Genomic DNA, 27,860 nt, shown 5'->3' on the forward strand with positions numbered 1-27,860 from the left:
CCAATAGGTTAATGTATGGAGCGCGTATTATGTCATCATCAGCAGTAAATAACTGTCGCTATGGCGACATTTTCCCATTTGTACGGTCGGAATTGGATAGAGAAATTGAAGGGCTTTCTTTTATTGTATGGTGTGCTGTAGAAATTTTGTGAGTTAAAGGTTGTAAATTAGTGTTTTAGCGTGTAGTGTAAAATACATGTATTTTGTATTGGACAAAAAATGACAAGGAATGATGAGATTTTATGATCAGCCTGTTTTACCAAGTTAAGGTTTCAAAAAGGATATTAAACAGATATTAGATTTATTTAATGCATAATTCTTAATTTTTAAAGGTTTAACCCATTGTTTGAAAACTTTTAATGTTGACCACCTGAAAATGCTTGAGTTTACAAATCCCATACATATGTTTTGATATGCCAGGGTGGAGCGCGCTTAAGATTCAGTCAGGTAATGAATTCGTCCAACTGTTTCCCACTGTGTTCATTAGTGTTTTTATATAGGAGTCAGATTTCACTTAGCGACTGCCCATTTGGCTGCATTACGAGTGCTACCACCGTACTCAGTGAAGTTTTCTTTGGACCTGAGGATTTACTTAGGGGACTAGTTCGATAACTTTGACGTAAGCGGTACTAAATAAGTGTAAGGTCAAATTAATAATGCGAGTGGGTATTAAATAGAATGTATGCTCTGACACAGAAAAATTTTGAGCACACCAATAGAGCACAGTTATTACTTAAAAGTTTATGTCATGTTTTATAATTTAAGTCACATGATATGCAGGATTGTTGCTAGCAAAGAAGGAAGAGGACTTTGTCAAGGGGGTGTTACGTAGGTAGATTTACAACCACAGTCAAAGTCTTATCAACCAAAAGTTTGTGACTACGAAACTTTTTCAATCTGACCGGTGACTTAGTGATGATATTTATTGATTGTGCATGGCTGGAGATTTTTACCCTTGGATCTTGATCTTGACTTAGACTTGGTTGTGGTTGCATATCTACCTACAGTAAGTGCCTGTGTGTCACCTCCTTGTTCGTAGTATAATTTGCCAATTATAGGCAATTTCATTATGTAACTGTAATTCCTTAATGATACTGCATGAACTTCCAGTTTGAACCATTTAACAGAACTTTACTTTGTGTTTAGTGCACCAAATTTAATTATCTTGCATGAGTAATCATCTTGTAATAAGGAAATTTGCAATGCCTATTGTGCACCGATTATTGGCGATTTAGTTTCATTATGCCATGTTGGCTGTTTGTAAAAAATAAATATGGGATGTGTAGTCCTTGGATAACTCCATTACACAGAAGTTTTACGAAGATGAGGCCAGCCATTTGAGAGATATTCAGGTGACACGCAAAAGCTTATTGGTTTCCAATATAAAATTACTTTTACAGAATTCTGTGGTTAGCAACCATACGACACTTTATTTAATAACAATAAATCACTATTGTAAGAAATGCTTTAATATATATGACAGCCCATTGTGGTACTGGGCAGCCTCTGTAGCCACTATACTTTACAAGTTTTGATAATTGGTACCTGCTGATAATTGGCGATTGTGCTAGCTGATGTGGCGATTTTGTCTAAAGTACTAGCAATCTCTAAAGCTAAGGAATGCTGATTGAATGGTTTACTCTATTTAATGCATGTCTGTGTCTGAGCATGTGCAGGTGAATGCTTTACTCTATTTAATGCATGTGTGTGTGTCTGAGCATGTGTAGTTGAATGGTTTACTCTATTTAATGCATGTGTCTGGTGTGTAATTCAGTGTAGTGTGTGTGTGTGTGTGTATTGTATGTGTGTGTGTGTGTGTGTGTATTGTGTGTGTGTGTGTGTGTGTGTATTGTGTGTGTGTGTGTGTTCTACTGTGCATGTGTTCTAGTGTGTGTACGTGTGTACGTGTGCGTGTGACACTGTGTGTGATTCTGTGTGCATGTGACACTGTGTGTGATTCTGTGTGCATGTGTGCGTGTGACTTTGTGTGTGTGCATGTGACTCTGTGTGCATGTGACTCTGTGTGCATGTGACTCTGTGTGCATGTGACTCTGTGCATAAGAGTGTCTCTCTCTGTGAGTGTTGTGTTGTGTGTGCATGTGTGTGTGTGTGTTTAATCATGTTGTATTTTGTAATCTTTTTAATAAACTGATTGAATTGAATATCGCTAGTATAACTGGTATCATGGGAAGCACTGGCATCACAGATAACAGTGCTGCTGTACCGGACAACTGTTATTTACCCTATTGTTGATTTTGTTTATTATATAACTGTTATTTACCCTATTGTTGATTTTGTTCATTATATGTGTGTGCATGCATATTTATCTGTATGAGTAGGGTGTGTGTGTGTGTGTGTGTGTGCATGCATGGGTGCGTGTATGGATGTGTAGGTGTGTGCATGTATGGATATGTAGGTGTGTGTGCGCGCGTGCGTGTGTGTGTGTGTGCGTGTAAGATGTGTCTGTGGGCACATGCGTGCATGGATGGGTGTGTTCATGTGCTGAATGTGTGCACATACTTGCATGCGCACATGCATGTATGTGCATGCGTGTGTGTGTGTGTGTGTGTGTGTGACTCTGTCTATGTTAGTATGTGTGACTCTATGTGTGTGTGTGTGACTCTATGTTTATGTATGTGTGTGTGTGGGTGCTTGTATGGATGTGTGTGTGTGTGTTACTCTGTGTGGGTGCATGCATGCATGTGTGTGTACATGCATGCATGGGTGTGTCTGTGCACGTACTTGAATGCGTGTATGTGCTTGGATACGTGCGTGTTTGCGTGTATGTGTGTGTGTGACTCTTGTATTTGTGTGAGTGACTCTGTGTTTGTGTGAGTGTGTGTTTGTGACTCTTGTGTGTACGTGTGTCTGTCTGTCTGTCTGCGTCTGTGGGTGCATGCGTGCATGCATGCATGGATGGGTGTGTGCATGTGTGCATGTGCATGCGTGCATGGATGGGTATGTGCATGTGCATGCGTACATGAATGTGTGTGCACATGCTTGCACACGTGCAAGCGCGTGTGTGCATGTTTGTGTGTGTGACTCTATGTTTGTGTGTGTGTGTGTGTGTGTGTGCGTGCGTGTGTGTGTGTGTGTGTGTGTGGGTGCGTGCATGGATGTGTGTGTGGGTGCATGCATGGATGTGTGTGTGGGTGCGTGCGTGCATGGATGTGTGTGTGTGTTACTCTGTGTGGGTGCGCGCATGCATGTGTGTGTACATGCGTGCATGGGTGTGTCTGTGCACGTGCTTGAATGCATGTACGTGCTTGGATACGCGCACGTGTGCGTGTGATTCTTGTGTTTGTGTGAGTGACTCTGTGTTTGTGTGAGTGTGTTTGTGACTCTTGTGTGTACGTGTGTCTGTCTGTCTACGTGTGTGGGTGCATGCATGCATGGATGGGTGTGTGCATGTGCATGCGTGCATGGATGGGTGTGTGCATGTGCATGCGTGCATGGATGGGTGTGTGCATGTGCATGCGTGCATGGATGAGTGTGTGCATGTGCATACGTACATGAATGTGTGTGCACATGCGTGTAAGTGCGTGTGTGTGTGTGTGTGACTATGTTTGTGCGTGTGTGCGTGAGACTCTGTGTGTGTGTGTGTGTGTGTGTGTGTGTGTGTGTGTGTGTGTGTGTGTGTGTGTGTGTGTGTGTGTGTGACTCTGTGTTTGTGTGTGTGCGTGTGTGTGTGTGCGTGAGACTCTCTCTGTGTGTGTATGACTCTGTGTTTGTGTGTGTGTGCGTGTGTGTATGTGCGTGCATGCATGTGTGTGTGTGTGTGACTCTGTGTCTGTGTGTGTGTGACTCTGTGTCTGTGTGCGTGTGGGTTCCTGCATGCATGTGTGTGTACGTGTGTGTGTGTGTGTGTGTGTGTGTGTGTGTGTGTGTGTGTGTGCGTGTGTGTGTGTGTGTGGCTCTGTGTTTGTATGTGCATGTGATTGTGGATGGGTGTGTGCATGCATGTGTGGGTGAGTGTGTGTGTGTTTGTGGGAGCATGCATGTGGGGATAGATGCTCGCGTGTGTGGATGCGTGTTGCATGCATACGTGGATGTGTGTGCACATGCATCAATGCGTATGTGTGTGTGCATGTGAATGCAATGCGTGCTTGTGTGTGCATGCGCCTGTAACTCTGTGTGCGGTATGGGTGTGTGTGGATGCATTATTGTGTGTGTGTGTGTGGGTGCATGCTTGCACGGATAGGTGCATGCATGTGTGTAAGAATGGATGCGTGTGACGTGCATGTATATGTGGATGTGTGCGCATGTGCATGCAATTGCATGCAATGTGTGTGTTTATGTGCATCCATATCTATCTGTATATGTACATATATGTACATGGATAATATCTACATGTGTGCATGTGCATGTATACATACATGCATGCATCCATACATTGATACCTACATACCTACGTATAATCCCATTGTTAACTGCATTAGATCAATATTTATTGTATTTATATTTCATTTATAAGAAATCAGAATGGTGAATAAACTTAGAAAACGTAGACAGAATAGACAACAACAGCGTATCGAGAAAGCGGAGAAAAATACGCATGAAGACATCGACAACCAATCGGAACAAAGTGAAGCAGACAGTGCTGTAAAATCACGGGAGCAAAGGAAGCAAAAAGTTAATTTGCAAAAACGTTTAAGGTATCTGAGTTCTCCCAGCCAGCGAAGATCAAAGTCAAATTACTATCAGAGAAACAAGTCTCCATTAAAGGAGCGTATGCGACAATTCTATTCTGCCAACAGAGAATTAATAACTGAAAAGCGTAAAGAAGAGTACTCTAAAGATCCTACGTTAAAGCGTATGAAAGTACAGGAAGCATATGCATCTCAACCCTCTCCTAAACGGAAAAGTGTTCGTGATAGGTACAGTTCCAATCCCTCTCCTGAACGGAGAAGATTGCATGAATATTACACTTTGAATCCCTCGATTGTGAAGAAAAGGATGCGCAGAAGTTACAGTTCAAATCCTTCACCTGTAAAGAAAAGGATGCGCAAAAGTTACAGTTCAAATCCTTCACCCGTGAAGAAAAGGATGCGCAAAAGTTACAGTTCAAATCCTTCACCTGTGAAGAAAAGGATGCGCAAAAGTTACAATTCAAATCCTTCACCTGTGAAGAAAAGGATGCGCAAAAGTTACAGTTCAAATCCTTCACCTGTGAAGAAAAGGATGCGCAAAAGTTACAGTTCAAATCCCTCACCTGTGAAGAAAAGGATGCGCAAAAATTATGCCTTGCATCCTTCACCAGTGAAGCAAAGGCTACGCAATGCTTATAGTAGTAACCCATTTGCTAAAAGATGTAAAGTGCGTAGTGCATATCAAAGCTACCCAAAGCCTGTTATCAAGAGAATATTGGCAAAGTACCACCTTAATCCATTTGCAGTGAGACGTCAGGCATTATCGACATATCATACTAACATTGATCATAGTCGATGCATCAGACGTGAGAAATATGCTGAAAATCCACTTCCAGCTAAGAAGAGAGCAGCACAGCGATATAAAAGGCACCGAAGTGAAATTTTGCACAAAGCAGCAGAGAGAAAATGTGTTTCTTTTATTGCTCTAGGTGTGTGCAAAAAGTATAATCGTATTTTCAAGCGTAAAGGTAATCATCGTGGTACTGCTTCTGAGTATGTGGAAAAGCTAGTTCGAACAATGGGTATAAGGAACAGAGCAGCAAACGTGGTTAAGGCACAGTTACTAGTTAAATGTGGTATGCAACAACTTGGTTTCTTCAAACATCAATTTATGAAGTCTTTTAATAGACTAAAGGATAATTTAGAGGCCTCTCTTTGCAAGATATCCAAGGAGGTCCTCATGGACTCTACATCACTTCTTGGTATCAATTTGCACACAAGTAATACTGAGGCATTTTTTCCTCAGGCCATCTACAATCACAATGCATTTAATGAAGATGGCAGTTTAAAGTGTGAGCAATTTCCAGGATACACAATCACTTACAACCTTGCAGGGAAGGATGTTTCAACATGGGAATGTTGTTATGATCCACCATGGTGCAAATTGGAAGAATCAGAAATAATCGAGGGTAAACTTCAGAGCATCTATTGTAAGATAACTGAATGTGCACCTGATACTGCTCGCAGGTACATCCAGCATATAGACGATTGCACCAATCAGTTAACAAAAGAGGAGCTACTTCAAGGTCATCCATTGCAGTGTTATACAGCATCTCCCCTTTGTCATTCTCCTATGTTGTACTTGCGTATGCTAGCACCTCATTTTCCAGACATTCGACGTGTAGTGCAAATGTTGTATGAAGTCCGCAGGCATGATAGAAAGATTATAGAAATTGAACATGCCTTACAACATGGAGAGCTGGAAAAACTGTCTGAGATTGCCAACATTGCTAAGAGTAATCGATTGAGACAGTTTCCAATAGACAACCAGCCATTGAGTGAAACTCAAATTTATGAACAACATAAGGCAGCTTATGAGAAGTTTGGTGAAAGGTGTCTGGATTTTGCAAAGTACCCTTGCATATCATGTGACAAGTTGTGCTACCGACAGGATTGTTCACACTTGGGTAGCCTACGCATTTTACCCAACAGCTGTGAGTGGGATGCCTTGATGGATTATAATGAGCACAGACCAGAGCATAATGATGGACTGCCTGAAGGATTTATATGTAAATATTGCTTAAACTACTTTAGGCAAGGAAAATTACCGCCAAGGTGCGTACTCAATGGTCTGCAGTTTGGAGACATTCCACAAGAGATATCAGAACTAAATGCTTTTGAAAAAATATTAATACAAAGAGCAAAATGTTTTCAAACTGTCAATAGAATGGGTACAGTTGCGAAAAGACAGTTGCCTGCCAGCCACAAAATTCAGAAGGTTATTGGCACTACGTTCCACTTGCCATTACCAATTGAAGAAACTTTAAACAGATTGCCTGACCCACAACAAGCTCTTCCAGATCATGGTGAACTTTTTATTTTAATACGAAGTTTACCTAGTAAATCTAATGTTATATGGCAGGACCTTGTAGATGTTAATAAAGTTTACAATGCCCTACTAAAGCTCAAGGAAATCAATCCCTTGTATGCATTAATTCAGCTCCCTGGAGCTCCAGAAGAACTAGATATCAGTAAACGAATTGATGAAGGTTCTTATGGAGAACCACTTTCAACATCTGGAGAAGCTATGGTAGAAGAAATTGCTGAACATGAGGAACAATCTTACTATGAGCAGTATACCATTAATCCATTACACGCCCCAAGAGAAAACAAGAAGGCCACCACACTATACCAAATGCTTAAAGTAAATGAAGCCCCTATTGATAGTCGTATGAAAAACTTGGATATGTTGTGTTTTCCAGATTTATACCCACACGGAATTGGTGGACAGAGGTGTCAACGAGACGTGCCATTAAAAGCAGCAGAGTATGTGAAATGCATTTTGCAATCACGTGATCCACGATTCAGGATTAACCAACAGCTTATCTTTTACTTGAACAATCAAACAATACTGCGACAAATAGCAAGTGGTATTTACCATAAACTAAAGGTGATTAGGCCAAGTGAAAGGCTGACAGCTGCCCGCTGTCTAGAAATGTTGTCATCTGAAGAGCTGGAAGGAAACCTAACAACAATATTTGCACGCATACGCAATACCGAACAATTTTGGACCAGACATCGAAATGATCTTAACTGTATGTCATTTCATTATGGTCCTCCTACATGGTTCATTACTTTAAACCCTGGTGAATGGTTATGGGAGGATCTCTGTGCTTACTTAAAAATTGTAAACCCCAGTTTTGCTGACATGTCTATAGCTGAGATGATTGCCACTGACCCAGTGTCCAGTTGTAGATTTATTGACAATAAATACAAGGCAATTTATGAATTCATTCTAAGTGACAGCCAGCCTTTGGGTCCTGTTTATGCTCTTGGTGCAAACCGTGAATACCAAGGGAGAGGATTGCAACACAGTCATGCTGAGGCATGGGTAGAAGGAGCACCAATAATTGGTGAAAGCACAGAAGAAGAAATATGTGAATTTGTAACCAAGTATGTCACCTGTCACATCCCCGACAGTACACTCAGCCCAACACTATATGAACGAGTGATTGCATTTCAGCAACATAAGTGCAATGATTATTGTTTACGCAGTAAGAAGACTAATGCAGGAGTAAAAAAGGTGTGTAGGTTTGGCTATCCCAGGCCTCAGCGTGAAAATTTTGTGCTTCGAAATGTGGTAGATGCTGTTGCTGGAAGAAAATCCTTAAAGACTAATTCTCGTCTTTATGATCTACCACGCACTGCAAATGAAATGCGTATCAATGATTATAATCCAGCCATTCTACTTGCATGGCAGGGAAACATGGATATTCAATTTATTGGTGAGAATTCATCTGTTCTTAACTGGTATTGTACCAAGTATTGCACTAAACCAGAAAAAAGCCATGCTCTTCAACAATTTGATGAAATAAATAAATCTACCAAATCCATCACAAGTAAGTTATGGAATTTTGCAATGAAATCCATATCACATCGAGAGTGTGGTGCTTTGGAAGCATGCGACACACTTCTTGGAATACCGCTTTTTGTTACTGATCCAAATACCACAATCCGGTGGGTTGATATTAACATGGTACGTAGCAGGCGGTTGAAAGAAAAAGCCATCATAGAGGGAATGGAAGGTGAGTCATGTGACATATTTTTCCCCTCGTGGGTAGACTCTCACTACCCCAACAGACCAGAGCAACTGGAAAACGTGTGCCTTTATGATTTCTTAGCTTATTATGACTTGGTTCAAGCAGAACCAATTCGTTTAGCAACGTACTATCCTTTTAAAGATGGTTTTTTGAAAAAAAGAGCAAGGCCTTACTTAATTAATCATTACAAACATAACATAGACCAGGAGGCAGAGAAGTATTATTATGCAATACTCCTTTTGTTCAAGCCTTGGCGAAATAGTGAAACTTTGATTGGTAGCAGCGAAAGTTTCCAAAGTGAGTTTGAAAATTGTCAAGAGCAGTTACCAGGTGCTGTAAACTATCACAATCGACTACAGCAGATGCAGAAACGAGATGAAATTGCCAGGGAACAGATTGACAAGCGACGGACTGAAATAGAGCAAGAGGAGGATGGCACTGCAGTTGTTCATGCACCTGATCCACTACTGCATGCATATAGTGAAGCCCAGGATGCGATGGCTGAATTTGAGGAAGTGGTGGCTAATGAAGACATCGTTGATGTGGATTCCATGATTGAAAGTTTAAATGAAGATCAAAGAAGGGTGTTTGATAGGGTGAGCACTCATATGCAAGCCCAGCATTCTTCAACAATACCAAATCATCCACAACCACTGCGTATGTTTGTTAGTGGTTGTGGTGGTACAGGTAAAAGTTTCTTGATAAAAACTTTGAAAGCATGGATCCATTCCTCATTAGAAAAGCATGCTGCTATCACAGCACCTACAGGAATTGCTGCGTTCAATGTGAATGGTCTAACAATTCATCGCTTACTACAATTGCCTGTAGAACATGGCAAGACACCTAAGTATCGTTCCCTATCAGATGAAGCCATTAAGATTGTCAGAGAGAAGCTACAACAATTGGTGCTTTTAATTGTAGATGAAGTCTCGATGGTCAGCCATGTCACTCTACTGTATATTCATCTAAGACTGACAGAAATATTTAACACAGGTGACATAAAAAATGGTTGGTTTGGATGCAAGAATATTTTAGTGTTCGGTGATTTGTTACAGCTACCACCAGTCTTTGAGCAGCCTGTGTATTCTACACTTACTAGTGCTACTGTTCACAAGCATACAGACTCTCCAGGTGGTGTGGACATATGGCAGCCGCTCTTTGAATATGATGAGCTAGTTATCAACATGCGCCAAAGAGATAATAGCCAGCTCACAGAAATGTTGGGAAGAGTTAGACTGGGAAAACTTACTGCAAAAGATATAAAAACCCTTAATCAGCGCAAGTTATCCTTTAAGAGTCCTTCAATTAGTGGGAGAATGAAAGAAGTTGTAGATGAGCTCCTAAAGCTTCCAGAAGACACTGTTTGCTTGCTACCTACTAGGAGCATGTGTACAGAAATCAATGTTGAAGTTTTAAGCCGTCTACCAGGTGAAGAGTACAAACTTGTAGCGGAAGACAGTGTGGACTGTTCACGATCCATTTTGCAGAAAGTAAAGGCAAAGTTGACTAAATGCAGTGAAGACTGCACCCAAACTGCAGGATTAGAGAACATCATTCGTGTAAAGATTGGATGTAAAGTTATGTTACGCCGCAATATTGATGTTTCTCAGGGTCTAGTTAATGGTGCTATTGGGACAGTGCAGTCCATCCAGCGTAGTATTGAAAAAGCCAACAAGGTAGAGTCAATAACCATTAAATTTCAAAATAATCAACAACATTTGTTAAAGAGAGTGAGTACAAAATTTGAAGTATTTGACAGAGCTTTTGTGATCAGATCACAATTTCCGATAACTGCTGCAAGTGCCATCACCATCCACAAGAGTCAAGGGCTTACGTTGAAGCATGTAGTAACAGATATAGGAAACACAGTGTTCAGCTGTGGTCAGGCGTATGTGGCTTTGTCTAGGGTAACATCACTTGATGGCCTATATTTGATAAATTTTGATCCTAGGTCTGTCAAGGCCTTGGATTCAGCAATACTTGAATACAACTGGTTGAGGCTAAAGCATCGTCCAACTCTAGCACAATTTTCTGTCACCAAACAAAGACCCAAAAAAGTAGATGATATTCAGTGGTGCACAATTCCATGGACATCTGCAGTTCAAAGACCAGCAGCACAAGCCATTACTTTTAAAAGGAAAGGATTTGTAAATAAAGATGGTGTATCCAGTTATGCAAACTCAGTAATGCAGTGTGTGCTATTTTCACCAGTTGTGCGTAGAGTGATCTTAGATGGATGTGATGGAGCTATTAAAAGTATGTGCAGACAGTATGTAAGCAATGCTGACACCACTTTGGATTGCACAGAATTACGTCAAGAGCTAGGCAGTCCATTTGATGGATCTACTTCTCAAGATGCTTTAAAGTTTCTAATATTGATAATGGTAACTTCTTTTGAAGTTCACTTGCCAATGCATCATACAGTCAATGTGCACACTAGATGTCGACTTTGTGGTAGAAAAGATGTGGACACATGGACTGAAAATGTTGTAGAATTACATTTTCCAGAATCATGTAAAAGTATAAAATTTGATGATCTAATGAAATTTTCTTTAGGGTGGATGGAATCTGATAGTTCATGCAAGGACTGCCATGGTATTGAAGAGGTTCGTAAGGACATTATCAAAGCAGGTAGTGTGCTAGTGTTTAGAATGAATGTATGTCCATTAATTAAAGGTAAAACTTTTCCACGAAAGACTAGTGTCACTGCAGTATCAAGTAGTACATTTGTGATAGATGGTCAAAAGTACAAGTTAATGGCAGCAGTTAGTGAGGTGGCTACTTCAGCACGACCTGGGTATGAGTACAAGGCTATACTGTCAATAAGTGGAAAATGGCTACATTGCAGTGATCTTTCTACCAGTGTAGAGAATTGGCCACGTGGTTCAAAGGGTGTGTATTTGTTATTTTATCATGCTGTATCTACTGTACCACCTCCAAAAGATGCAGTCGGCCATAGTAAAAAGCATGTAAAGGCTCCAGAATCTGTGAAGCCACCTAAACCTATCAAGCCACATGTAAAGCCTACAATGATAGATTTGAAAGCAGCAAATAGCACCACTGCAAATAATAGTGCAAGTCTTGAATCCAGTTCTTCTGTAGCAGGTGCAGCAACCAAAACTACAGATTCTGTACATGTAAAGAATACTACTGAATTCAAAACCTCTAGAGTAGACACAGCAAACAAAGCTACAGATTCTACTGTTAAGAACACCAAAGGACATGCCGGATCCAAAATCTCAGGACCAGGACCATCTAGAGCAGGTGCAACTGCTAGATCATTTAAAAGCTGTGTGCCTTTCAAAAATACAGATGGTGTATCCTGTTATGCCAATTCTGTATTACAGTCCCTCCTACAGCACGGTGCTCTTAGAAGTGCATTCATTGCCAGTAGATACAGAGCTCTACAAGATTTATCCAACTCATACAATTATCCATCAAGAACAGAAGTGCTTTCTAGTAGACAAGTACGCCGAATGCTAGGAGCGCCATTTTCTGTGCGAAGCCAGCAAGATGCATCAGAATTTTTGATTAACATATGTATGTATTGTAGAACAATAGAAAACTGCTTGAATCTGGTAACAAGAACTAGTAGACGATGTACCAGTTGTCCTTATACTTCGTCCAGTAATCAAAATGATGTGTCACTGCTTCTTACCATTCCTGAGGGGTCATCAACTAATGTTACGTTGAGCAGTATGTTTGCAACGATGCAAAGTTGGGTAGTACTAGAGGGTTCACACTGTACCACTTGTAATGATGAAGGTGCTGTGTTAGAATCTAGGCAACAACTGATACAAGCTAGTGATCTTATTGTAGTGCAACTTAAACTGTACATCTACAGAGGAGGTGTTGTGCACAAAATGAAAGTATCAGTTGATGATGTAACGCATTTTACACTGATGGTGGAGGGTACACGATACAGAGTAAAAAATGTTATTTGCCATCATGGACCTAGTGCTACCTCAGGGCACTACACCTCCTATCATAAACAAGAGAGAGGCTGGATATTAGCTAATGACTCCCAATTGACTAGAGTTGATTCACCAAATACTGAAAAAGATGTTTACATTTTGTTCTTTGCAAAAGATTGAGTGAATGTAAGACAATAAATGAAATTTGAAACTATTGATTACTGTATATCAATAGGTCTTAGGTAATGACTTACAATTGACTAGAGTTGATTCAGTAATGAGATGTTTTCATTTCATTCTTTTGCAAAATATTGAGTGAATGTAAGTTATTTGATCATATTGTGAAACTTTATTGTTTACTGTATACTAATAGGTCTTGATTATGGGTACCTGAAAATGTCGCATATGCTCCTTTTGTTTCTGGAGACAATAGGTTGAACAAAACCTATAGCTTTTGACCATTGATAGTTTGTCTAAGAAGTGAATCCCCTCTATCAATGCCTTGAAGAAGCTTACAGCTGAAGATGTGTATGCTTGTATGGAAAGTCTGTGCTGAAAGGAATTGTCAGCATGTTGTATTTTGTGATCATTTTTGAACACAAGTTCTGTACTCTAAACCTGATGATTACAACATGCTTATAGCAAGGCTGCCACTCAAGAAAAGGTAAATTCGTATGAATAGTTCTTAATTCACAGCGGTTTGCTAGTCTTTAGAGTTGCTTGTACAAGTATTCAGTGTGCAAAAGCAGCCAAGTTGTATAAAAGGGTGAATCCTTTATAAGCCATCAGTACAAAATATTAGTTTGTTGTTTGCCCATCTGTGGTAATGGAATAAGATTATATTCACACGATAAAAATTAATGTTGTATACAATTTTCTTTGTGCACTCGTATTATTGCCTATCATTTCATCTACACAATAATTTATGTCATTGGTCACCATTATGATGTAAGAAGTTAATGTGTTTGCTACCATAACACATTGGTACATAAGACAACATATTCACTAGTAGGACTAGAAAAATAGGAGGAGATTTTGCTTATTGGTACTGCCGATCTTATCGATCTAATTGCAGATGAGGAGTTACATTGACTATAGTGATAATCATAGTGCATGATAAGCCAGTGATATGTTAATGATCACATCAAAACTGACAACCAAAAGGTCCACATCACCACTGTGTTTGTTTACTAACTGCACATAATATAACTTCTAGCACCAATGGTAGGGTCCGCAATCCGAAAATTCAACTTTTACAAATCGATCCCCCTACCATTGTGGGATGTTCATTGTGGTATCCCATTGCTAGACACACCATGAAACCGGAGGCAAGATTGTTGTCTTCACAGAAATATCGATTTTAATATTTCGTGAGAAGCAAAAATTATTTTTTAAATTTCGTGCTCCACACAAAGAACAGGATAGAACTTGCTGCTTAGCTAGATATTATCTAGAGTTGATGTAGTTAAAAAGTACGCACAGTAAGGCCAATGAAACTTGATTACCAGTTTCTCGCTCAGATTTTTGAAATTTTGATGAGGGCGGGTGGTTATTATTCATTATTTTCCAAAAGCACAACACACATCCCAAACATGAAGATTTCTGCCTAAAAAAGTGAGATCTACATTGATTACTCCTGCATTAAATAGCTAAAGTACATTACTAATCCATATAACAAATGATTTTTCCATTAGAGTATAGCTGATTGCTCCATTAGAGTAAAAGTGACTGCTCTATTAGAGTATTTCAATCTGCAATTCCAATAATGAAATTCCATGAGGGTGTATCAAAAGCATGCGGGCGATGACGCGAAACTGCTAATCAAGTTTTATTGGCCTAATAAGCAAATAACTCACTGGGTTCTAGGCACAGGGTTGCTTTCTCTCAAAAAGCAGAAAACGAAACACAAATTTTCGAATTCAAACTGCCCTACCAGCCAAGACAAGAAAAGCCAACTCTTCCTCATAGTGATGTGATAAGGTTGGATGCATAGTCTGTCTATGCTGTTAGTCTGGAAAGGATCTGAGACTTCTCACCATCTGGGTGAAGAACGTCAAAAATTTCGTGCGTCATTTCAAGGGATTCTCTCAATGGTACCAAAGTGCTTTCCAGTACTTCTGATGCCACACTGGTCACTTAATTTTGTTTAGAATGATGATAAATGATGGATCAAAACGTTTGGTAGTAGTAGTAGTTGGTGTTTCTGTGATTTCATGTGGTGCAGTATACCAGCAGCTCACCAGGAGCTCCACCCAGCTCGAATCAAAAATGAAAGATTTTGTGCTTTTTTCGGTTTGGTTTTGGATGTTTTGCAGCATAATGGTGATGTAGAATAATCTAGTAAAGATTTGAAGCTGCTGTGGAGTGTGAGAGGTGAAGTCAAATTTGGACGATTTTGCTGCCTCCTTGATGCATACCTTAGTTCGAAGCGTGGAAGCCGTGGATGAAATAATAATTGACAACTGCTGCTACCAAACGTTCAGGGACATCTTTTACCATAGTTTTAGTTTATAATTGATGGTTGCTGTGGCTGCAGAGGCGCTGGAAATGGCTAGAAAGCGCGGCATAATTCTTTGATGCTGCAGAAAATTTTGACGCTCGTCACCCAGATGGTGAGAAGTCTCAGATCTTTTCCAAACTAACAGCATAGACAGACTATGCACCCAACTGTATCAAAACACTATGAGGAAGAGTTGGCTTCTCTCGCCCTGGGTGGTAGGGCAGTTTGAATTCGAAACTTCGTATCTCTTTGTCTGTTTTTCAAAGAAAGCAACCCTGTACTGGGCACCCAGCAAATCATTTACTTATTTCTGTGCGTACTTTTCAACTACATCATCTCTGGATACGATTTGGCTAAGTAGCAAGTTTCATCCGATCCTTTGTGTGGAGCACGAAATTTTAAAAATAAATTTTGCATCTTGCGAGATACTGAAAACAATCTTTCTGTGAAGACAACAATCGTGCCTCCGGTTTCATGGTGGATCAAGCAATGGGATACTACAATTAACATCCCACAATGGTAGGGGGATTGATTTGTAGAAGTTGATTTTTCGGATTGCGGACCCTACCAATGGCATCACACAACATGAGGATCACCAGCATTGAACCAACACTTACTAGCCACAGTTTCTTATAATAATTATACAACCAAAAGGTCAGAATCACTTTTATTCCCACCATGTAAATAACTATCCTTTTATGTACCTTCTACAGCAATTATTGATATCAAGCAACAAAGGAATTAATGCAATATCCATACCCACTTATCATCTATTGCTATCATCTAAATTCTTTTGTTACAGGATCAGTATGATCACGATGACAATGATCATGATGACGATGATCATGATCACAATGATGATGATCATCAATGATCATGATGACGATGATCATGATCACAATGATGATGATCATCAATGATCATGATGACGATCATAATGACAATGATGATGATAAAGATAAGATGATGATAATGATGATGATGGTGGTGGACTACTTATCATCTATTTTTGCTATCATCTAAATTCTATTGTTACAGGTTCAAGATGATCATGATGATCATGATGACGATGATCATGATTGCAATGATGATCATGATGACTACAGCTATCGATATTAACCAGCAAAAGAATTATTGCAACATCTATAACTACTTATCATCTATTAATATCATCTCAATTCTATTGCTGCAGGGTCAAGATGAATCATGATGATAACGATGATCTTGATGACAACAATGATCATGATGACGATGTGATGGCGATAATTACAAGTTTGAGGATGATAATGACGACAATGGTGGTGATAACGATGATGGTGGTGGACTACTTGTCATCTATTTTTGCTATCATCTAAATTCTATTGTTACAGGTTCAAGATGATCATGATGATCATGATGACGATGATCTAGATGACTACAGCTATTGATATCAACCAGCAAAAGAATCACTGCAACATCTATAACTACTTATCATCTATTAACATCATCTCAATTCTATTGCTGCAGGGTCAAGATGACAATGATGCTCATGATGACAACGATGATCATGATGACAACGATGATCATGATGACAACGATGATCATGATGACAACGATGATCATGATGACAACGATGATCATGATGACAACGATGATCATGATGACAACAATGATCATGATGACGATGTGATGGTGATGATTACAAGTCTAAGGATGATGATAACAACAATGGTGGTGGTGGTGGTGGTGGTGGCGGGGGTCAGTAGTGTTCTTACACTATATGGTCAGCGCCTCCCCGTGGTGACCCCTGGGCAGTTTTTTTCTGAAAACTGGCTAAAGCTGACAAATGTTACATTAAATGTTATTAGCATTTAAAAAAGTAACAAGTTGTTCACTAACCAAGCTAATCAGGTGTACATCTCAGCAAAAGGTAACAATGCAGTACCCTACATACATTGAGGTATTATGCTTATAAAATTAATAATCATTTCTATTATACTTTGCTTAGATTCTAGAAATAATTAATGTATGTAACACATGTTGTTGAACACCTGTTTTTTATGTAGCACAATGTACTGTTGCATGAATGACAAGAACAATGGAGATGGCTGCAGCAAAACTGGCTATTATGTTGTGGTGAACCCTGAGTGAGCATGTTATGCATACATTGTGCAAGGTATGGTGAAAACAATAACGTTTATATACGCGGGTATCATTTTGAATTGTACTTATAGGTCTCTTTATTCACAGCACCATAGTGCACTCAAGGAATCAATGTATTTCAGTCATTGTAAGTCAGGATATCACTTGCAATTGTTAAAGATGTTGTGTTGCCTGATAAACTTTTAGTAGCTACTCATGCCATGCTTACTTATTGTTATAACTGTGGTGTGTAAAATTTTGGAGACACGGGAAGGGAACTTTGCAGAATCACACACCAGACCTTCTACCATCAAACAGTATGTGTGGTCTGCCATGAATACGAAGATTGAATAAATTGGCAGTGTACTAATGTTGAGACTGTATTTCTGGAATATTTGAAGACAGTTAACAAGAACTGGTAAACGTTGTACATGATTATTTTTCATATGCATTCTTTGATCATGTTGATAATGTGTTTCTACATATTACCATAAATAATATGTTTGCAAAGGTAAAGAGTTTTAGTGGTAGTGGGTTCACAACTATACCTCATGTAGCTAATGTAAGCGGTTAGACCTACATAAAGGCTAATAGCTGCCCACAGATTGTGTAGCAGCCTTTCTTTAACACCATAATGATTGTAGATCAGGATTTTTTTAAGTAGTACAGTAAATGCTTATCAGAACACATTGAGGATCTATCGCTTTTCCAATCACATGTAACCATAACTAGTTTGATTTGTATTGCAAATAGTCATGATTGTATTTTAAATAATTATGGTGGGGTTATAGAAAATAGGCCTGCATCAGAATACCAGTATAACAAATGCATGCATATTTATAGTCTGAGTGCTATGCCACTATAATATTGAGGGATATTTCAAACTATAGAGCTTAATTCTATGAAAATAGATCAATGCTCCCTAATAGAGCAGTCAGAGGAAACTGCAAATTACAGTAGAGCACTTACTTAGATGATACTCTCCAATAGAACAGTCACTTTGTAGTGAAATACATTAATAGAGCATTCACTGATTATAATAAATAAAATATTCCAAGATAGTTGTAAGAAATGTTGCTAACCTAGGAGCACAATGTAAGAATAATTGGAATACTGAAGAGCATACTAGAGAAAATTTCTGAAAGCATTTTGGACAAATTTTTGAACATTAATGAGTAGATTTGTGAAAAGGGGAACATTCAATTCCATGCACTTGAGAGACCAACTTAGTATTCAAGTAACATGTAAACCTGAACATTTTCTCCGTTTATTAACCCATGTTTGTGCACACTTCTTGAAGAACCATATTCGGAAAACTGGTTACATAACTTTAACTCAAGTCTAATAGAAAGTCCCTTCCACAGCAATACATCATACAACAACAATATATAAGTTATAATCAAAAGATCTGAAGGTCCTGTCACAATATTATTGGCCATTGATATCATCATCATCATCATCATCATTCAATTCTATAAAGGTAATTATAATAGTATGTAGTGACATTACACACTAGAAATAATATATTAATTAGTGCCACTATGAAAGCTACAAAGTGCACAATATATATAATCATTGAACAATACAAATTCCATTTGAAATTTATAGGTGACCAGCACCTATGTGGTGGGCATTAAACAGAAGTTTTAGACAACTTGCAATCATATCTGTAAAATGGGGTCTTAGCTATATCTGGCTTTCTAAATTCCTAAATTATACTTGTTCTCATGGTGTCCACCTGATTACTACACACAGCAATAGTGACATGTTAGGGAAGCAATGTAAATCTAAAGCTGGTCAGCACCTTAAGTCAGGCAATTTGATTGTTTCTCACCCCCACCTGCATCCCTTTTTACCCCACTGCCTCTAATTTCATTATTGCTATTGTCAATCATGTGTACAAGCATTTCAATGCTAAATTGTTGACTACCATATTTTTACAGTACAGCAAAAGTCACTTGCATCTCAGAAACTGTGGTAACTACACTGTAAAACATAAGGATTAGTTCTTAAAAGGCTTAGCTAACCTTTGTAGTAACAGACAGTTTGATTTGGAGTATTTTCTTTTATAATGAATAACGACCTCTGGCCTGCATGAAAATCCAAATTTTTGTGGATGAGAAATAAGTAATCAAGTTCGCCTGGCCTTATCCACAAGACAGGTTATAGGTTATCAGATGCACACAATTAGAAAGTCCTTTTTTGAAAATTCTGTCTCAATTATTGCACATTAATATGATGACACCCATGAAGATAAAGCTAAAACATATTACCATGCCTTCCCCTTTTTCACAGCAACGTAGTTATTAACCATATTAGTACCTTATTTCCGCTTCCTATCACGTGATCCAGCCTCGTGACTTCGCCGTGACCAATGTGTCCTATATGTTGGAAGAACGTTTACAATATCACAAGCAAAGATTTTTTACCTGTCCTGGCGAGGACGGGAACGCGAACGAGAGACACCGGATCCATTGTCGTCGTCCATGTCAGCATCATCCATATCACAGTCCTCGCTCTGTCTCTCTACGACGGTGAGCTTCCTGAGCAACTCAGCGAACTGCTCGCCTGTTAAGTTGACACTTAACGGCTGTGGCGGTGGAGTAGGAGGAACGGGAGGAAGCGTTCCAGAGGGTGTAGTAGCAGATACAGTAGGGGCAGGGTTGCTGCGACCTGGGCTGCAAAGTTTCCGGCAGAGGCACACCAGTATCGTACACCCAGTGACGACGACAAGCAAAAGCATGCTGAGCAAAACCCAACCAGGAACAACAACTTCAGGTAACATTGTAGTTGACTGTGAACCGAATGAATTTGGTCTGAATTTTATAGTGCAATTTGTGACGTCACAGTGTGCTTTAAATAGAAAAATATGTAGCTATGTGAAGATGACGTGGTCACCCTCTATTGATGAAAGATTATGAATGGAACCATTACATGTTTTTGTGAGTTCATTAATGACTTGCTTGTGTTTGTCATCTCTTTAGTGTTGTTCGGTTTTGTATTGTTGCAATATGTCCAGTTGTTCTTGCTTGTAGCTATTATTGTATTATCTAATTTTTGCACTGTTTATTTAGTGTTACTATATGTCGTTACTCCTGCAAGGAAGAACACTCTGGAAAATTGCATGAAAGGATAGAAAATCAGTAAATGGTGGATCCTATGACAAATGTGATGCTGGACAGGGATATATTTCAGCTACTTAATAAATAAGCCACATGATCGGCAACTATTTTGCTCTCTTCAGTAACTCTCAGAATGATTAATTGATTTAGTCAGAGAGGACAAGCTAAGGAGTTCTAGTTGTCATGCTACTAATCAGGAGTAAACTGCAACAGCGGAGAGCACTCATCATCACCCACAACCACAAACAGTATGACGTCTGGATTAAATTTGTCAATATAACTAGCTAGCTAGTTATCAATAACTGTGTAGAAGGTTGAGAGTAACTGATTTAATTTGTTATTACAAAAAGGAAACTGCAAAAAGGCCAAATACCTGAAAAGACAAGATTGGATTTGAACTCATCAAATCGTTCAAACAAGCTATTCAGAGTTTAGCACTGCATTGTTCAACAACTCACTGTCTTGTAAAAGTACTTGTAATACATAAAAATGAATTTATATCTTGTGATTGATTAATACTGTTATTCATGACGTTGGTTGACAAAACGTCGGTGTCACTTATACAACCCTTATTATATGTGACCGGATATGCGAAAAGGGGTCTTACAGTCTTTCCAAATTTCCAAGTTTGATGCCATAAGGTTTAACTTGTTGTCTTAAAATTGCATCCAGGAATAATGCTATGATAGGAGTGTAAAGTGACCAAATTTTAGGCTGGTACCGTACTCACAAGTGAAGTTATGAATTGCCAAGTACATGCAATTGGAAGGGTTATAAGACCCTTTTCGCAAATTCGGTCACATATACACACTTAATTAACATTAATATATATATATATATATATATATATATATACTTAATATATTAAAGAACAGTATATGGTGCAATTCTCCATCAGATCAAGATACTGTTCACTTGAATTTCCACAGTACACTGATCAATATGTGTCATCTTCTCACTCATCCCCCTATAAAGTTCAGTTACAAAGAAGTGTGACATAGTAGATAATATACAAAACAATTCCTTGAAAAAGCAATGAAATATAATTCAAAAACATCAACTTAAAGCAGTTAGCTGAAAATTGGCATGTAGCTGGAATAGTCATCGCAGAAAGTCCTTGCAGTAGTACAGAACAATCGGTATGTAAACCACTAAATTATGATTCCAAAGCCACTACGTGTAGCAAATACGAGATCGAGATACTCTAATAGAACAGTCACCCTAATAGAGCATTCAGCTAGTTCATGACTTACTCCATTATAGATTGCAAGTCATGCTGTAGGGAGTCCAGCAGCAACCAGTTAACACTGTAGACAGTTCAACTACAAGTAAGTCACCTTGCAGAGAGTTCAGCTACAAAGAAACCATCTTGTAGAGAGCTCAGCTACAAACAAATCAACTGTACAGAATTCAGCTACAAACAAATCACCCTGTAGAAAGATCAGCTAGAAGAAGTCACCTTGTAGAGAGTTCAACTGCAAACAAATCACCCTGTAGAGAGATCAGATAGAAGAAGTTACCTTGTAGATAGTTCAGCTACTAACAAAATCCTGTAGAGAGATCAGATAGAAGAAGTTACCTTGTAGGTAGTTCAGCTACAAATGATTCACCCTGTAGAGAGATCAGCTAGAAGGACTCACCTTGTAGAGTGTTCGGTTATAAAGAAACCACCATGTAGAGTTCTATAATAAATATATGTATTATATATTATAATTTGTACATTTACTGATAAATCAAAAATATTTAATATCTGCTTCATCTTTTCTTCTTCCTGTGGTAAAGAAAAAACAAAGGTTTAAAAAGCTCCAAAGCCGACCATAGGGTATACAAATACAAAAAGAAGTGAAATCTAATCAAAAACAGCCAAGCTGTAAAAAAGGAGTGCGGCCCTTGAAAAGGCTATGGTGAAAAAAGATGTGAAATCCAAGGTGGCGGCCAAGAAATGGCTGTGATGGTAGGTTAATGGTAAAAATTTTAATAACGACAATTCAGGTGAATTTTTGTGCCGCTTCACAAAATTTACCTGAATTGTCATTATTAAAATTTTTACCATTAACCTACCATCACAGCCATTTCTTGGCCGCCACCTTGGATTTCACATCTTTTTTCACCATAGCCTTTTCAAGGGCCGCACTCCTTTTTTACAGCTTGGCTGTTTTTGATTAGATAGAGTTAACAGAAATATAGTGCTAAATGCTCATAACCTAATGAAACAATCTATATTCCAAACTAAAGTAATTATACTATACAATTAAACACCGATTGCAGAGCCAGAACAAATATAACATCAGTAATAATTATACGTATCTCAAGAACATATATATGCATCCGTGTATATGCAAGGAACCTTAGTGTTTGTAAATGAGGATGCTAGCTATCACTGAAAAACATTTAATATATAGATCCATGTATTTTTAGGTGTTTTACACAAAGAGGGGAGCATCTATGTGACTTTTAGAGAAAGGCTACTGATTGACCTAAAAAGTTCTGGCAAAGACCAACATCTTTACCGAGCTTTACATACATAACAACAACAACACAGTTGCTTATGTCTCTTACCATCACCAATTATTGCAATTAAAAGCACTGTTATTTACCACAGAGCATTCAAATCATATAAAAATTTGATCATGAAGAAAACAAATGAGTAAGCAAGATTTATGTATGAGGGTAACCTGAAGAATTATTATCCTACAATACAATGCCCACATATATGCAGCCACCACTGTTGTGCAATGCACATCTATAAGTAGTACATCCACCAAATGATTAAAGAATCCTACCACTTAACCTAAGCCAGCCTCAGAAACTTAAACAAATATGTAGATTTACCATGCTCTCCAGAAATACTCTTAAGGATGTTTGCTGGTTTTTGAAGCTATTCAAGTACCAGTATATTTTACCACATGTGGCTATTGCATCATGATTGGCATTATATGGATACTTGAAGTACCTGTGTTAAGTGGTCGTGCTTTGTGCCAGAGAAGCTGAGCAAGAAATAGTATGTTTCATTTTTAAACCACCCAGGAGGTGTTAGCAAATTAATGATTGTCTGCTGATAGTCCAAGAGTTGCACTAGTGGAATTAAACTAAAAAAAAGTAACTGTTATTTAAGGTGACACGTGTGAATACACACTTTGCTTGTAGCCCACGTTCATTCATGCCTTGCTTTTTCAAGTGATGGTGTATGCTGATAGCTTGTGTTTGTAATTGTAAGCCTGCTATTTGTAGGGGATGATGTTACCAGCTGGAATCACAACAATATCTTACAAGTTGTTGATGTCAGTTGTCTAGCATAGCCTATCTATATAAGAGTACCTTGGGGACTCCAGGCAAAACAAGAAGCTGTTTCTGTATGTGAAGAAGTGTTTATGACAAGTTATTTTGAATAACTGGTGTTTGTAGCTGAAAGGAATTTGTGTGGTTATTACGCTAGGTGCACACTATCCTTACACATGTACACTAAAAATAGAATAGTTTTTGAGTGATAGCTGTGAAGGTTTCAAATTTTCAATGGAGAGTCACTAACAAATTCTGTAGAGGTCTATGTTTAGATGAGTTATGGCAATGAAAACACAAGGTTTTGGATGGTGAAACACACTTTATTGTTAACTTGAGTTCTATGTAAGCTATGTATTAAATACTAAACATAGAGTTGTGAATTATTAACTGAAGTTTATTCAACATCGTTTCCAGCATGCTAGTTAATAATGAAGGACTAATTTTGATTTAAGTGTCTTGTAAAGAATCACATGTAGCTATAAAATGTACAGGCTGTTTGGTTTGTGTTGAAGAAAGGGAAGCACTTTGAATGTAAGGAACATATAGATTTATTTTACACATTGTCTGAGTACAGTGGACAGCACAAAATCACATGTTGTATAGCTTCAGATAGCTGCAAGCATACACCCTTCACTTTGACCACAAATGGCTTTGAGGCTGAGGTAGTACAAAATATTTGTCCCCTTTAATTCTATATAATATTGAGCTGCTTAAAGTTTTGCATATTGGGCTTGAGATCAACATGGATTCTAATATATTAGTTCAGGGAGGCTAGGTGTTCTCTTGAAGAAAAACTATTTTATAAAATTTATATTAGTATAGTGTGGTTCAGCAACAATAGACATCAATAAACGTGACCAGGTCTGCAAGAATGCCACATGTTAGTGTATTTTTTTAATTCCATTTTTACATCAACGTATGTAGCCAAAGAGAATGGTCAACTGAAATTTCAGCCCTAGAAGCGAAGTTTGAAGCTACAGTGCTACAAAGTGGTAACAATAAAAAGATTAATTTCTTCAGCAGAAAGATCAATTTGAGACAATGCAGAAAATAAACTACAGGAGCTTAAATAAGTCATTCAGAATATGTGCAGTTGTAGGCTGAGGTGATTTACAAAGGAGACAAACATTTGCCAATGATGCAAATTCATAGGAGTTGGTAGAGTATCAGAGGAGGCACGCAACATGAATGATAATTGGCCAGGATAAAAACCTTGGTTCCACAAGTGGCTTGATGTTTCAAGAGAAGCAGCATCTGTGCACTCAGAGACTCAAGCTTAAAAGTACACCAAGCTGTTTCCATATCAATAACAACTTTCTTACTAGCAAGATACAATTTTCTTAGCAGAAGGAATGGCAATTAACTGCTTCCTGGTCTGGGTTAGAATTTCATGATGATTTGTTATTGTGAATAATTCCAGAACCAAAGTCAAGTTGTAACGCTAATTCCTGAAGCATTAGATCAGCTGACTGAGTAATGTTGGCCAAAAGGCTTAGCTTACGATGTTTAACAGTTAAGGAGATATTGGGAGAACACACTGCAGGATAATACTGGAAGAACTTTGGGTAGATGAAGTCACTGTTTAAGGTATCTGGTTGCCAAATTCTCCAATTTCGTGATAGTAGATGGACCAACACAATCTATTGCAAGATGAAATTGAATAATAAAAAGAATGTAGTTCCAATAAATCTACACTTCGTACTCTGGTCACAAACACATTTTATCCACTTTATCTAGAAGCGTAGTAAACTTGTCAGCCATGGCCTTACCAGCTGGAAATTTAGTAGAATGCACTGATATGATAATCAGCTTACTTAAAAACTTAGCTAGACCTTCCATACTTGACTTGGTTGCACCTCTCAGGAGGGAGATGCCATGTGATAAAAACTTTGAACCATCGTAGATGACTTCAACAAAAAGCCAATTTCTCTTGCTTTAGAATCAGCTTCAGACAAAACTGAGTATGGATTTCTTCTGTGGTAGAAATCAATGTGGCATTACTGCCCTGTTGCACTTTAACAAGGCAGATACACCCACTGGCATGATGAAGTCCTGATGTGTTTATTCTAGTTTCATTGTGGAGATGTTGTAGTTTATGCTAATATTGATGGCTACAGCGATGCCCCTTTGGCTGCTATCCCATCATCTGTAGTAACCACTTCTTATCGTCCTGATATTGTTATACCGATCATACAATTAGCAACATTATATGATCCAACTGATCTAGGTCTAGAACTGATCTGAGTTCTACACATGTTTTTCTTTCTTTTTTCATAGCTGTACGTACATTTAATGAAGTACATTCGCCAAGATGGCAACCTAACATCACATTAGTTTCTAATACAATAGTCATTTTCCTAAGCCAAATTACTAGCATGATGTCTTATGATGATATTAATTATTTAATGCTGTGAAGTTTTATTGTAAGGAGTGGTTGATGACATACAAATGTATGTGGTTGTGAGTGGGTTATGATGATTCTGTTGCTGAAACATAAAAGCTGACCATGATAATTGAAAAGACATCTAACGATTACACCAGCTTAGTAATGTTTGAAATTTTTAAAATGGTTGACCATGCAAGCAAACCTGAGTATAAATTGTTAATTTCAGGACCGAATCGTTTAGTACTCTATATTCAACAAAATAATATAAATTGGCTGCTCGGGCCATTTTCTTACTCACTCCATCAGAGCTCTGCAAGCTACAGTAGAACAGTGTGTGTAGTGACTTGTAAGTATATCTTGAGCAAAGTTGCTCAGAAAGCTATCAGCTTGTCACAATGTATATTTTTAGCATAATATTATGATTGTCCTGAATGGAACATTTGATTATAATTTTGTTTTGTACTTGTTAATGTTGATGTGTTGGCTTTGTTTGCCAGTTTATTTTTGTAGTTTCCTTGCCATGTTTACACTGTGCATTTTGCACATATTATAGTAGCATGCGTCCGAGGTTTTTGTATTTGTGTGTTTTGAACATCCCAGTAAACAGACGTAACTTATGAATGCAGTCCTCCACAGAGATGCAACTTATACCATTATGTTCTTCATGAATCCATTGCTGGGTAAGTTATGTATGTCTTCCAGGTCCTTCCTATGACCAGGGCAAAGGCAAAATCTTGAGAGAAAAAAACAAGTGAACCACTCTTCCAATGCAAGGCAGATTAACACTCATATCTTCTGTCTCCTTGAGAGCACAGACACAAAACAAAGATTTTCAAACTCCTTTTGCTTTGGGGAACACGACACTACCAAAGTTTTTTCCATTAGTGACACCTTCCTTCATAGCGAAGCAGGTGCTCAAAAAATCTATGGAATTTTTTTTGGTTATAATCACTTAGACCCTTTTGTGGTGGATTTTGGAGGTATTTTAAGTTACTTAGACCCTTTTCATGTTTATTACACACACCTGCACTGGTAGCACTGGTAATGCATCACCAGCTGAAAATTAGTTTTTTAACCCTGTAACTGTTGTTATGGGTGGAGTAATGGCTTGTTTCTACTAATGAACACTACATTTCTCTGTTACAAGCAGCTGTCAACAGTGCTAAGGTACAACAACTACATAAAGGGTCTAAATAAGTTAGACTTCAGGCCACAGGGGTCTAAGTAATTTAGTAACCCATCAGGTTACTAAATTACTTAGACCTCTTCTAACTATTACATAGTGATTTGGTTTACCATACATTTAATCCCAATAGTAGGAGTACAATTAATCCCAAATTGCACTGGTAGTTTCTGTAATTGCACTGCCACTACGACAGTATGGTGTGATTCTATTGGAACCTAATTGCCGACTGGTGTTTTCATAGTGATAGGTGTCCACAGCATAGCAACAGTGCGGTTAATGGTTGCTAGGTAACTGTTGCTAAGGTAAAAGCTACTTTTGAAGCACAGTTGCTAGGCAATGGTTGCTACGTGTGAGTAGTCTTTTGCCATGGTTAATTTTCAAATTCCTGTTGCTTAGTAACGGTTGCTAGTGTGGAAGGATGGTTAGTAGGCTATCACACACATTTTCGTGCAATTATGGAATGATTGTACCCGTAACAGCCAAAACCCCTAATTTCACTCAAATGCATGTGATTACCTATACAAATTTGTGTCCATCGTGTTTTATGCATTCTACTGTAAAATTAGGCTTATGCTAACAGGTGGGATTCTTGCAGATCCGGTCACAAAAGAATTGTTTCTGCAGTGTTGGGATCATTTTTCTACACATCACATTTCAACC

The 27,860-nt window shown here is 38.4% G+C and overlaps 3 protein-coding genes and 1 long non-coding RNA gene across 7 annotated transcripts; 3 read left to right on the forward strand and 1 right to left on the reverse strand.

Moving 5' to 3' along the window:
* Positions 1 to 416: 416 nt before the first annotated feature.
* LOC136262981 (uncharacterized) lies at positions 417 to 5,011 on the forward strand. Its single transcript, XR_010704414.1, has 3 exons — positions 417 to 447; positions 501 to 619; positions 4,475 to 5,011. It is a non-coding gene; the product is annotated as an uncharacterized lncRNA (long non-coding RNA).
* Positions 5,012 to 5,124: 113 nt separating this feature from the next.
* LOC136264104 (uncharacterized) lies at positions 5,125 to 15,923 on the forward strand. Of its 3 annotated transcripts, none has more exons than XM_066058792.1 (4): positions 5,125 to 12,789; positions 12,839 to 12,924; positions 12,977 to 13,267; positions 15,906 to 15,923. In XM_066058792.1, exon 1 carries the CDS (start codon positions 5,137 to 5,139, stop codon positions 12,781 to 12,783), a length of 7,647 nt encoding a protein of 2,548 aa, XP_065914864.1. In that variant the 5' UTR covers positions 5,125 to 5,136; the 3' UTR covers positions 12,784 to 12,789; positions 12,839 to 12,924; positions 12,977 to 13,267; positions 15,906 to 15,923. The 3 variants fall into 3 exon arrangements, with proteins under 3 accessions (XP_065914864.1, XP_065914863.1, XP_065914862.1); XM_066058791.1 differs by lacking the exon at positions 15,906 to 15,923 and adding an exon at positions 13,679 to 13,814; XM_066058790.1 differs by lacking the exon at positions 15,906 to 15,923 and having other exon boundaries at positions 12,977 to 13,814.
* LOC136264105 (nucleolin-like) lies at positions 15,670 to 17,731 on the forward strand. 2 transcript variants are annotated; one of them, XM_066058794.1, is made up of 7 exons: positions 15,670 to 15,757; positions 15,817 to 16,087; positions 16,142 to 16,419; positions 16,474 to 17,012; positions 17,149 to 17,258; positions 17,317 to 17,372; positions 17,432 to 17,731. In XM_066058794.1, exon 4 carries the CDS (start codon positions 16,514 to 16,516, stop codon positions 16,955 to 16,957), a length of 444 nt encoding a protein of 147 aa, XP_065914866.1. In that variant the 5' UTR covers positions 15,670 to 15,757; positions 15,817 to 16,087; positions 16,142 to 16,419; positions 16,474 to 16,513; the 3' UTR covers positions 16,958 to 17,012; positions 17,149 to 17,258; positions 17,317 to 17,372; positions 17,432 to 17,731. The 2 variants fall into 2 exon arrangements, with proteins under 2 accessions (XP_065914866.1, XP_065914865.1); XM_066058793.1 differs by having other exon boundaries at positions 16,142 to 17,012.
* Positions 17,732 to 18,559: 828 nt separating this feature from the next.
* LOC136264103 (uncharacterized) lies at positions 18,560 to 20,792 on the reverse strand. Its single transcript, XM_066058789.1, has 3 exons — positions 19,654 to 20,792; positions 19,547 to 19,605; positions 18,560 to 18,696 (listed from the first exon to the last, which is right to left on the reverse strand). Exons 1-2 carry the CDS (start codon positions 20,007 to 20,009, stop codon positions 19,548 to 19,550), a joined length of 414 nt encoding a protein of 137 aa, XP_065914861.1. The 5' UTR covers positions 20,010 to 20,792; the 3' UTR covers positions 18,560 to 18,696; position 19,547.
* Positions 20,793 to 27,860: the final 7,068 nt, after the last annotated feature.

This window comes from Dysidea avara, chromosome 8, assembly GCF_963678975.1.
Source record: "Dysidea avara chromosome 8, odDysAvar1.4, whole genome shotgun sequence".
NCBI classification, from domain to species: domain Eukaryota; kingdom Metazoa; phylum Porifera; class Demospongiae; order Dictyoceratida; family Dysideidae; genus Dysidea; species Dysidea avara.

Excerpts from the sequence above, each read along its gene's own strand:
- LOC136264105 (XM_066058793.1), top strand. The coding sequence starts at position 16,514 with ATGACTACAGCTATTGATATCAACCAGCAAAAGAATCACTGCAACATC.
- LOC136264104 (XM_066058792.1), top strand. The coding sequence starts at position 5,137 with ATGCGCAAAAGTTACAGTTCAAATCCTTCACCTGTGAAGAAAAGGATG.
- LOC136264103 (XM_066058789.1), bottom strand. The coding sequence starts at position 20,009 with ATGTTACCTGAAGTTGTTGTTCCTGGTTGGGTTTTGCTCAGCATGCTT. Across the intron at positions 19,606-19,653 it reads TCCCGTCCTCGCCAGGACAG|GACACATTGGTCACGGCGAA; the intron begins GTAAAAAATCTT and ends TCCAACATATAG.